This window comes from Rosa rugosa, chromosome 1, assembly GCF_958449725.1.
Source record: "Rosa rugosa chromosome 1, drRosRugo1.1, whole genome shotgun sequence".
In the NCBI taxonomy this organism is placed as follows: Eukaryota; Viridiplantae; Streptophyta; class Magnoliopsida; order Rosales; family Rosaceae; genus Rosa; species Rosa rugosa.
Window position 1 is genome coordinate 39,492,877 of NC_084820.1, and position 11,833 is coordinate 39,504,709.

Genomic DNA, 11,833 nt, shown 5'->3' on the forward strand with positions numbered 1-11,833 from the left:
TTTATATCAGAATCTACTTTTACGATCACTTAAAAAAAAAAGGATTAATTTATAATTCTCCTTCTACAAATTGTTGTATAATTTTAATATATTTAGAGAGTAATGTTCACACAATCTCCAGGTTACCAAGGATTTTGTAGTCACTACCTTTGAATATAATATCAGGAGTTGAAGTTAAAAGAATGGATATATTTTAAATGTTATAATCCCAACTTTTGAAATTAAATACAACGGTTGGTGACTAAAATTCTTAGTCACCGGCTTACCGTGTGAACATTATTCATAGGTGACCAAGAATTTTATGGTTACTCACCCTTAGATTTAATATCAATAATTGAAATTAAAAGAATTGATTTTAAATATTTTAATCTCAACTTTCAAATTAAATATAATGGTGGGTTGCCACAAAATTCTCGGTAACATGATCATCACTGAATAATCTATGAGGATCAACTCAATTTTTTTTTTTTAATTGGCTGGCCCAAAAGCGTAAATCAAATATTTTGTTAAGCCTAACCTAACCAAACCATATTTAAAATTAAAAAATCATAACATAAGTAAAAAAACAAAAAAAAACAATATGTTTTCCTTTCAAGTATGGATTTAATATTGACCAAGATCTTAGTAACTAAATTCTATCCCTTTTGTCATCTTTGTTTCCTTTACTCTAAAGGAAACAAAGATGACATAGGAATAGAATCACATGCTTTTAATACAATCCCGTATTAGGTTACATAAGGTACTAAAAAGTACAACAGGCAATGCTTTTCCAAATTCTATAGGGAAACTTTTCTTAATTGTATAGGGAAAGGGGGAAGTTTCTGAGAAGAATCAAAAGACCAATTGGTTGGCTATATATGCAAGGACAGAGAGATTGAGAGACCTAATAGAGTTAAAGCGAGTTGTTTTGCAGAGAGGGATATTAGGATTTTGGAATTCGGAGAATTAAAGAAAGAAACAAAGTAGACACTAGGGTTTTGGAACTTTTGTCGATCTCGAGATATGGGAGGGTGCTTTTCGGACGTCAGAGGAGGGAAGCAGGCAGTAGGGGGAGCGCAACAAAGGCCAATTAACTACGATGAGGATTGCAACGACGCCGTCGACTGCTTTAACAAGTCTCAGGGAGCTGTCCCACTATTCACTCCACTCGAGCTATCCTTCTCCGCCTCTAACTTAATTGATCGTGATTTCACTTCGAAGAGTGATCCCATGGTTGTCGTGTATGCAAACAAAGGATATGGAGATCACGAGGAATTAGGGAGAACTGAAGTAGTACTGAATAATCTGAATCCCTCTTGGATAGAGAAAGTTAGAGTTGCATATCATTTCGAGTTTGTACAGCCGTTGCTATTCCGTGTGTATGATGTCGACGCAAAATATCACAATGTAAATGTGAAGACACTGGATTTGAAGAATCAAGAATTTCTAGGGGAAGGCACTTGTGCGCTTTCGGAGATAGTGACTAAACGAAGTCGAAGTCTTACCCTAAATCTCAATGATGACTCTGGACGTCTTGGAGGCCGGAGAAACTTAGGAACGCTCACTGTACATGCTGAGGAATTTAGTGCTTCTAAGAGTGTTGTTGAGATAAAATTTCGTTGTTCCCGCTTGGAAAACAAAGACCTGTTTTCTAAAAGCGATCCTTTCTTAAGAATATCGAGGATGGTTGAGACCGGTGGTTGTGTTCCAATTTGCAAGACAGAAGTGGTGGACAACAATTTAAATCCAACTTGGAAATCACTGTGCCTGAGTATGCAGCAGATTGGAAGCAAGGATAATCCCTTAGTTATTGAATGCTTTGATTTCAACAGCAATGGCGAACATGTTCTTATTGGAAAACTCCAAAAGTCGGTGGCAGACCTCGAGAAACTCTACAAAGAGAAAAGCTGCATCAACTTTGTCATTCCGCCATCTTCTCGTCATAGTCATGAAAAGCTCTCCAAGGGTCTGCTTTTTGTGGATCATTTTTGCGAGAAGGAACAACCAAGCTTTATTGATTACATATCTAGTGGTTTTGAGCTCAACTTTATGGTTGCCGTTGATTTTACAGCTTCAAATCTAGATCCTAGCCGAACCGATTCTTTGCACTATATTGATCCTTCTGGCCGGTTGAATTCTTACCAGCAGGCAATAATGCAAGTAGGGGAAGTCATTCAATTTTACGACACTGATAAACGCTTTCCTGCTTGGGGATTTGGAGCACGGATATATGGTGGTGACCGTGGTGCCGTTACTGCCGTATCCCATTGTTTCAACATGGATGAAACCCCAACTGGCTTTGAGGTTCAAGGAGTTGAAGGCATCATGTCTGCTTATTCCAGTGCTCTACGCAAGGTTTCTCTATTTGGACCGACTTTGTTTGGCAAAGTGGTTAACAGGGCTGCAGAAATGGCTTCACAATCCCTCTCGGAACACAACAACAAGTACTTTGTGTTACTTATTATTACAGACGGTATCCTTTCGGACCTTCAAGAAACAATAGATGCTTTGGTTAGGGCATCTGATCTTCCCCTCTCCATTATGATAGTTGGAGTCGGAAATGCAGATTTCAAACAAATGGAGATCCTTGATGCTGACAATGGACATCCATTGCGGAGTTCGACAGGTTGTTTAGCTGCAAGAGACATTGTTCAGTTTGTTCCCATGAGGGAAATGAATGGTCAGCGGATTTCTGTTGTTCAATCGCTTCTGGAGGAGCTGCCTGGACAGTTTTTGAGTTACATGCGGAACAAGGGCATCAAGCCACTCTCACCTTTCCATTCCAAGCCCCATGCCTTCTAGTTTAGATTTCAATTTCATGCTGATTAGCCAGCCATGCATTTATCTTATATGTAGGGCATTCGCCTTTCTCTTATTCATAGCAACTAGCTCATCCGCCTCGATCTGTTATTTAATTTCCATGGTCTTTGCTTGGTGGTCAAATTTCTATCCCTAGCTATCGATTTGTCAAAATAACGAGAAATTGTGACTTCTCCAAGCACATGCTGTCATTCATAATATTCTTTCTTTTGGTCAAATTATTCATAAGTAAAATGTTATTGTCAGCTGGAAGTGAGATTCTGCTGCAGATTTTAGGACCTGGTATCGTAGGGGGTCTCTTCTTGCCTCTGTTGAGTTCTGTACCTGATGCTGGCTTAGCTTTACTAAGCTACCATAATATTCCTCAATCTTTAAGTTAGGCTTTGTTAATTGAGCATTAAATCGCTTACTGGATCACTGTTAGCATCATTTCCCTATCAGTTGGCTAATAATGATCTCCATCTGAGTTTAAAATGAGTCCTCAGAGTGTTTGACACTGACATTTATATTTAATTTCTAGTAGCCATAATTTTTTAATTACATATGTGACATGTGCTTCTGATCTGTGGAGTCTGTATGAGCTTATGTCAACTAATGACTTTGTTAATTTAATGAAGTAGTTGAGGAATTATAATTAATTTCACATGCATAGACAGTTCTTTTTTTCTTACCAAGACTACTTCTCATCCACCCAAATTTAGTTCCACAGTACTCTTGAGTCTTGACTGAAAGTAACTTATGTAGTTATGTTGGTTTGATTACAGAGGCAGCACAATCTTGTACTATATAATCTGCTAATATATCAATCAATTAAGATTTGTTGTTCTTTTTCAAGAATTTAACCATGAATTTAACTAGGCTAGTAATGGGGTATGAACAGCATCAGGACTTTCTGGCAACGGCACAAAGTCAGGTCTCCGTCGGAATGGGCTTGCTAGCTGGATCCAATGTAATGCTTCTCACAATCCTATGGGGGACCTGTCTTCTAGTTGACAAATGTGACCTTGAAAATTCAGTTGCAGTTGTTGAAAAAGATACTAAGCGTTTTAGCTTAACCGGTAGTTGCCTGTACTCTTCTCCGCTTAATCTGTGTAATTCAATGGTTGTAGGTGTTAAATTTAGTTATTTAATCAGAACTGACATGACATTTGTATTCTATCAGTGTGAAGTGAGGAAGATTCCGGAAAGCAATAAGACCAATTAGTCATAAAGAATCTTTGCCAATGCCAGTATATATTTGAATGTAGTTTTACATCTTGAGCTGATGTTCAGTTGATTTGATTATGTTGATTGTTGAATATGTCAGTGCACGCTTTCTAAAACATTAGATCTTGCTGAAAGGAATATGTTATAGGCAGCAAAGCTTAGTTTTTGATCAAGAATGCCAACTTTTGTTAATATTTATGTTCAGTAACAAATTACATTGTTTTGTTTAATCTTGATTAGGATCTGGAGTAGTGAGCACAGATATTTGGACAAGCTATGATGCAGGGATCATGGTTATCTCCATTATTCCTTTTGTAATTGTCCAACTACCTCAAGTTTTCACTGCAACTTCAGATAGTAGCTTGCCAATTCTAATTTCACTCATTGTCGCCATCTGTTGTGTGATTGTTTATAGCATGTATTAGGTACCTAAAGCTTTAAATTCGAAAAAGCCCTTATCCACATGGAGCTTTTTGATAATGAATATCCTTCAGTTAGCAAATGCCATGTTTGTCTGATTAGCGTATCATCTCAGCATCTTCCCCCTGTCATGCCCTAGTTCATAGACCTGACTTGGTAATACTAATGCAGGTTTTTAGCCTTGGTTTCAGAAGAGAAAACTTGCATATACAAAGCATAAGCATCTGATGTCAGAGATTCTAAAACAGTTGAAAACAAACGTGCTTGGAAGATTTCTTACAGATGATGGTGATCCTAACAAAGTTGTTATAGAAAAGTTAGTCTTCAGTTGATTCCTAACTAAATATTACTTTTTGAACCAAATACATGCAGGATCAACTCTCTGTTGGTCCAATCACAAGTTATTCAGGACACTTTATCAGAACTCGGATGGTTATTTGAACACCAGGACTTAAAATCTTTGATAATAGGAATCCAATTTGATGATGGCGTAGATATAAATATTGATGAAGCCATTTCTCTAGTGATGAGAGACTTTGATACAACTCGTGATTTGAAGATTGATGTTGATGAATTCTTCAAAGGAATTTCAAGGTGTAACAAGGCTAAGCGTGCTGCAATGATGGACTGTGGAATGGTTCCGCTATCAATGAAACTGTTTGATGATTTTGATAAGGTATGTTCCTAGTCCTTTGATTCAATTTTCTGGTGTCAACATATTAACCAAGTACAATGATGACATACTATGCAGTGAACAAAGGAAGAACAAGATCGGTATGGGGATCAGATTGATGAGATTGTGGAGGATGTAATAAATGCAAACTGGCATGCCTCAAAAGCAGTACTGATGTTGCTTCTGGGAACCATTGTTGCTGCTGTGATTGCTGATCCCCCTGTTGATGCTGTTGACAACTTCCTTTTTTTTGAAAGGGTTAACTTCTTAACAGCTACAGGTATTTGGCCTACATTCTTTGTCTCATTTGTTATTCTGCCTTTTGTTAGCTCCAGTGACATTGTGTCCACTCTAAATTTTGTCAGCCAGAAGAAGCAGAGAGCAGCATCATTGGCCTACTCTGAGGTTTGTTAATCTACATTACGTTTGTGTCTAAGTATCAATTATATGAAGTGGTAGGTCTAATCAATGTGTACTTTGTGATGCAGATATATGGATCAGTAAGAATGAGTAACATATTTTCCCTGGTAGTGTTCTTGGCTCTTGTGTACATTTGAAATCTGACATGGAGCTTCTCGTTTGAAGTTCTCGTCATTATAATTGTCTTCATTCTAATGGTTCACGAAGGCAAATGTGCCTACGTCCCCAGGACAGTAGTAGTACTTCTTCCACTATGTGAAATAATGGGATTACAAGAAACAATCTCACTTTAATGACTAAACTACACTGAAGTGGTAACACACTATCTCTCAAGAGGAATTTTCTTCTCACTAATATATATATCAAGTGAAGATCTCACTGCCGCTATCAAAAACTCTCTGTAGTTTGGATAACTCTACCCAGGTTGTATTGCTGCAATCTTTCAGGCCAATATAAAGACAATTGGCTTCATTCACATACCATGTAATTCATGCACGGTAACATGTAATTGGAAGCAAAGTCAAGCTTCCTCCTTATTTCATGATTCAATGCTTGCATGCTTATTAATGCATGTCTACTCCATCTTCTATGATTGCTGCCACCGCCAACGCTTATAGGTTTTTGTTACCTTTCAAACTCTACTGCACAAACTTTTCTATTCAGCAACAAGCTCTTTTCATTCAATGGGTCATGAAGGCTACAACAAATAATGCTTTCCTCATGTAGTAAGCCACCACATGAATTTCCTCCTCCATGCCAATTAAGGAGGGACTGACCCATCACTTAATCCCCATCCTTGGTATTACCAAACCCCCATAAATTTAACGGCTGCTCAGTTAAAGATCTATAACTGCAGATTCACTGCTCAGTAGTCACATGAATGATACATCATCATCTACCAAACCTAGCTATACTAAGTCTCACTTCACCTGAATATGCGTTTTTGAAACAGTCAACATGACATATAGGAAACTTTCGGTTCCCAATGAGCTGTTAAAAGGAAAATAGTTCAATGCTTCAACTTTTAACCATGCAGGTATATATAGCATTAATGAGGGTTGCGTTTACAAAGAAAAGCCAGTTTGGTGTGTGAGCTCACCTTTAATTTCTACTCTCTAATTCATCTCATAGCTTCTTTTTTCTCCTCTTTTTCTCAATGGAGTTACCAATCAAGGCACAAGATTCCAGTACTGGCAAGAAAGCTCAATATAGAATTAAGACCAAAAATCTTTGTTATGAATTAGCTTACCCAGTTGATGATTTCAAGTGGCTCAACTTCAGGAGGGAACTGATCCCTAAAGCATACATTTTGAAGAATGTTGATTTTGAAGCTAGACCGGGAGAGATCACAGCTATTGCTGGTCCAAGTGGAGCTGGAAAGACAACATTGTTAGAAATAGTTGCTGGAATGATCCCTCTGAACAGTTCTATTGGCCAAGTCACCGTCAATGACAAGCCTATGAGTGCTCAACATTTCCGGAGAGTATCAGGTTATGTCACACAGGAAGAAGCCCTCTTCCCACTGCTTTCTGTTGAAGAAACACTGATGTACAGCGCTCGTTTAAGGTACCATAGCAGGCACGAGAAGGCCATGGCTAGAGTGAGTGGGCTAATAAGGGAGCTTGGACTACAACATGTTGCCAATGTAAGAATTGGTAGTGAATCAAACCGTGGAATTTCGGGTGGTGAAAAACGTAGAGTCTCAATTGGAGTTGATCTAGTACATGACCCTAGTGTTCTTCTGCTAGATGAGCCGACATCAGGACTGGACTCTTCCTCGGCGCTTGATGTAGCCTTGTTGCTTAAATCCATGGCTGCAAAACAAGGTAAGACAGTTGTGCTAACCATCCACCAACCAGGTTTCAGAATTCTTGAGCTATTTGATGAAATTCTATTGCTATCTAATGGAAGCGTGATTCACCATGGACCCCTGCACATACTCGAGCAGCGACTCAGATATGCAGGTCATTCCATTCCACCCTATGTTAATGTGCTTGAGTTTTCTATTGAAGTTATGGAAGACTTAGTCATACATATTGGAGAGAATGAAATCAGAGGTGGTGAAATAGAAGAATATAAGCATGTTAGATCAAATGCATTCATAGAAAAGGCTGCTAATGAAGACAAATTTGTGTATGCCAATTCTCGGTTCATGGAGGTTTGCATACTGGGGCAAAGATTCTCTAGCAACATTTGCAGGAACAAACAGCTCTTTGCTGCAAGAACTATGCAGGCAGTGGTAGCAGGGTTTGTGCTGGGCACTATTTTCATGAATGCAGCTAATGACCCAAGAAGAGCTAAATTGCAAACGCAAATTGGGTTTTTCGCCTTCAGCCTCACCTTCTTGTTCTCTTCCACAACAGAAGGTCTACCAATTTACCTGCAAGAGAGGACAACATTAATGAGAGAATGCTCCAGAGGTGCTTATAGAATCTCTTCTTATGTCATATCAAACACTATAGTATTTCTTCCTTTCCTATTAGGTGTGGCTCTTCTCTATTCTACCCCAGTCTATTGGTTTGTTGGACTAAGAAGAGAAATTGATGGGTTTCTCTATTTCTGTCTAGTGGTTTGGATGGTCATTTTGATGTCGAATTCTGTTGTTGCTTGCTTTAGCGCTCTTGTGCCAAACTTCATCATGGGAACATCTTTAGTGGCAGGGATTATGGGGTCCTATTTTCTATTTTCTGGGTTTTTCATACCAAATGAGGATATACCAAAGTACTGGATTTTCATGCACTACTTGAGTTTGTTTAAGTACCCATTGGAGTGTTTCATGATAAATGAGTATGGGGGTCAGCAAGGAAGGAAGAGATGTCTGGAAAGTGTTGAGGGAAACTGCTTTATGTATGGTGACCAGTTCTTGATGCAGCAAGGTCTGAAACAATCAAAAAAGTGGATCAACTTAGGTGTCATGTTGAGTTTCATCTTTGGTTATAGGTGTCTTTGTTTTCTGATTCTGTGGTACAGATCTTACAGAACCAGTAGTTAGATGTTTGTGTTCTTCATTGTTTTACTTTACCTATGTGAAGCATGTATCTTTTGGTTGGCATGCATTAATTTCAAGCTGCTTATTGTTATCTTGAACAAATTTCGTTCAGCAGTGGCATTGGGTTTGATTTCCTCTGTAGACAGATGCATGTAATCCATTAACATAATAATCTAATTTAGTCAAACAATTGAGGAAGAAGAGAAATGTCTCTCAATCTTCTAATTCTTTTCAAAAAAGGGCTACCTTCAATAGATGCTTCAAGTTTAGAAAGATATGCTTCTTGTTTTCTGTACGTTCTTCATATCAATAAACTATTTTTATGACAGTAATCTTACACAAGTTTATGCAGGCGTTTTTGTTTGTTCAAACTTACTTATATAATCTTTTAGATGGCTTGATTAAATGGACTCTGAACATTTATACCTATTAATCAGCGAGTATTTCATGGATATTAGTCCTACTGGTGCAAGATAATTATGTGCTTTTAACAAGCATGTATTCAAATACTTATGACTTGGTATATGTTAAATTCCAAAGCTACCATAAATATGATCAGTAATTTAACAGATATAAGCAAGTCTCGATAATATTTCTTTGCGGAGAAGTTAATGACCCTCCCCTCCCTCTCTATAAACCAAGGTATAACTTCCTTAACTAGACTATATGATATTATGATTATATCTAAGATTCTATCCTAGTCTGATTTGAAGTATAGATCCTAAATCAGAAAAATATTTAGTAATTAACTTAAACTCGATGGAATTGGGGTGTCACTCAATTGGACTACGACAAAGAATGGTCAAATCACAACTGGTAGTTTAGACCACTGTTTTTATAACAACTAAGACTTCACTTTTACTTAATGTAAACTAGACAAATCGGATGAAGGTCCCATGCACAAGCAGACAACTGAAACAAAGAAACGGACTTTCGACTAATCCGAAGCTGACCGTCCGGCATCCTTGATGACCAGCATCACCAAACTACAGGGAACAGACCTAGGAATGTAGAAGTGAGATTATGGAGATGGAGACCAGCATTAAACAGAATGCCTATATAAGGGGTGAATTACCGCACTTGATTACTTGAGTATCAGAGTGTTTTGTGATGGCAGTAACCCCACATTCTTTACAAACAACATACATTGATAAACATCTAAGAATTATATTACTTTTTCCTCTTCAATCTGCCATCCGAGCAATCTAAACTTCCTTCTAAGTTCTATACCCATCAAAGCCAGCAAAAGTATCACTCTTCAGAAATCTAAGAAAAAGAATTTCATAATTTCTAGGCCTACTGTCCCTATCCTATATATTAATCGTGGTTTCCCCTTTTGTGCGTCAGCAATGAGTCCATGATTCACCTTCCTTAAATGTTTTAAATTAAGGAAGCAGAGCTTCCAACTAGTTTCATTCTATTAGTGACATTTTCCATTGTATCTTCAGACTTAAACAAAAATTAAAATGAAGATAGTAAGATAAGAACTCTCTCAAGGTGCTAGTCATATAAGTGATATATGTTACGCCCCGTACTTAAACTTACTCATTTACCGGTCATTCGGACGGTAAATAATTAAGTTTCTTACTTTTTACTTCCGTTTAAATCATTTAAGGGACTATAAGTTGACTTTTTGTTCAGTTCAGTATTTGACGAAACTTCCTTCTGGAAAGTTGTAGAGTACGTTGAACTGAGTCCGTCGACATGTGGCAAGTTGAAATCAGAATTAGTATGAATAAGTTATGGTCTATAAAAATTTATTTCTATGCTGGAGTTTTCGGAAACTTTTCTAAGGGCAAAATAGACAATCCACTTCGTTAGTAATAAAGGGAGAAAACCCTAACCCTAACTTTTTCCTCATTTTCTCCTTCTCTCTCTCGACCGCACGGGCCTTTCTCATAATTTTGGAAACCACTATAAATAGAAATTTCTGAGAACGGAAATTTACTATTTTCATAATTAGAAAGTTGCCATTTTCGGAAAACCCAAAACCTCCGCTCTCTCTCCTCTTTGCGTCAGACCCGACCCGCCCAGTGTTTCTTTTTCCGGCAACCTCTAACGGCGAGACCAACCCAGATCGCTTCGCCTCCTCCGTGCGGTCCTCCCTGCGATGGTCTCTAGTGGGGATTCCCACCCACAGCGGCGCAACAAGGCGGCGAAGATAGAGGCAGTCAGACCCCATTGGAATTTCCTCCTCCAGCGACGGCAGCAACCCCATTGGAAATTTCTTTATTTTTTTTTTCTTTAGAATTTTTTGGGTAAACACAAATTCAAATCCTACGGCTAGATCTTACTCAATAATTAATTTAGTACAAGAATTTTAGAGCTGCTTGATTTTGAAGAATTGAAATCTGGGCATTTGAAAAAAAAAAAATTGATGTTGTTGGTGGGACCACATACCGGTGGAACTCACTAATTTTTACTCTAATAAATTGCTCTAATTTTACTCATTTCATGCACCGGAATTGTTTCACAAGTTCATTCTTGATTCTTCACTACTACCTAATCCTCTTAGCTACCTCAATACCATTCTTGAATATACAAAACCGAGGAGATCATCGATCGGGAGGAAATGGATCAAGCTCTTCACAAGGTGATGACGCAAGGGTTTCTATCTATGAACAACACTTAAGATTGAAAACGCCTAATTTACGAGTGGGCATTCCTCGAGGTTACGATGATGTCGAAACGGTGGGATAGTGGGGACATCATTTTTGAAGACAAAAGTTTATACGGGATATGATTATTGTAACAACTCGAAACTTAGTATCACTGTAGAGCACTCTAAGATTCCTTAAACTTAGAAGTTGATTCATCGATCTCTTGTTCTCACATTCCTTCGCTCTCCTCAAATGGTGCATTGGCAACTTCGAGTGGAGTGGGGTAATTATCTTCATTGGATTTCTCAGATGCACTTTCGTTCTTCACACATTTATAGAGAGGGTAATCAAGTTGCTGATGCTTTAGCTAATTTTGGTGATTATTTGTCTGATAGGATTTGGTGGGATTCGATTCCTCAATTTGCAATTTCTTTTTGTGCCCGAGACCGTTTAGGTCTTCCTAATTTCCATTTTAGCTAGTTTGTAGTGCTTTAGTTGTTCTTGAAGAGGCATGTCTCTTCAATCTTTCGAGGGGTAAGGTTGTTGTCTTCCCCTTCCACCGTCTTGATGTACTCGTTTTTCTTTTTCTTTCAATAATTTTCCCTCACACTGTCGAGGTTTGCTAAAAAAAAATAAAAAATAAAAAAATAATAAAAACTTAGAAGTAACCCAAATATTTTCTAGACATTTCCTTTTAGAAACAAATGACACCAAATATCATAATTA

The 11,833-nt window shown here is 37.9% G+C and overlaps 2 protein-coding genes and 1 pseudogene across 2 annotated transcripts; all 3 read left to right on the top strand.

The window, feature by feature from the left end:
* Nucleotides 1–1,002: 1,002 nt before the first annotated feature.
* LOC133727725 (protein BONZAI 3-like) lies at nt 1,003–2,781 on the top strand. Its single transcript, XM_062155159.1, has one exon. It carries the CDS (start codon nt 1,003–1,005, stop codon nt 2,779–2,781), a length of 1,779 nt encoding a protein of 592 aa, XP_062011143.1.
* Nucleotides 2,782–2,981: 200 nt separating this feature from the next.
* LOC133727741 (sodium/calcium exchanger NCL-like) lies at nt 2,982–5,811 on the top strand (annotated as a pseudogene).
* Nucleotides 5,812–6,674: 863 nt separating this feature from the next.
* LOC133707690 (ABC transporter G family member 10-like) lies at nt 6,675–8,510 on the top strand. The gene has a single exon (XM_062133208.1). The coding sequence runs from the start codon at nt 6,675–6,677 to the stop codon at nt 8,508–8,510; it is 1,836 nt and encodes a 611-aa protein (XP_061989192.1).
* The last annotated feature ends 3,323 nt before the right edge of the window (nt 8,511–11,833 follow it).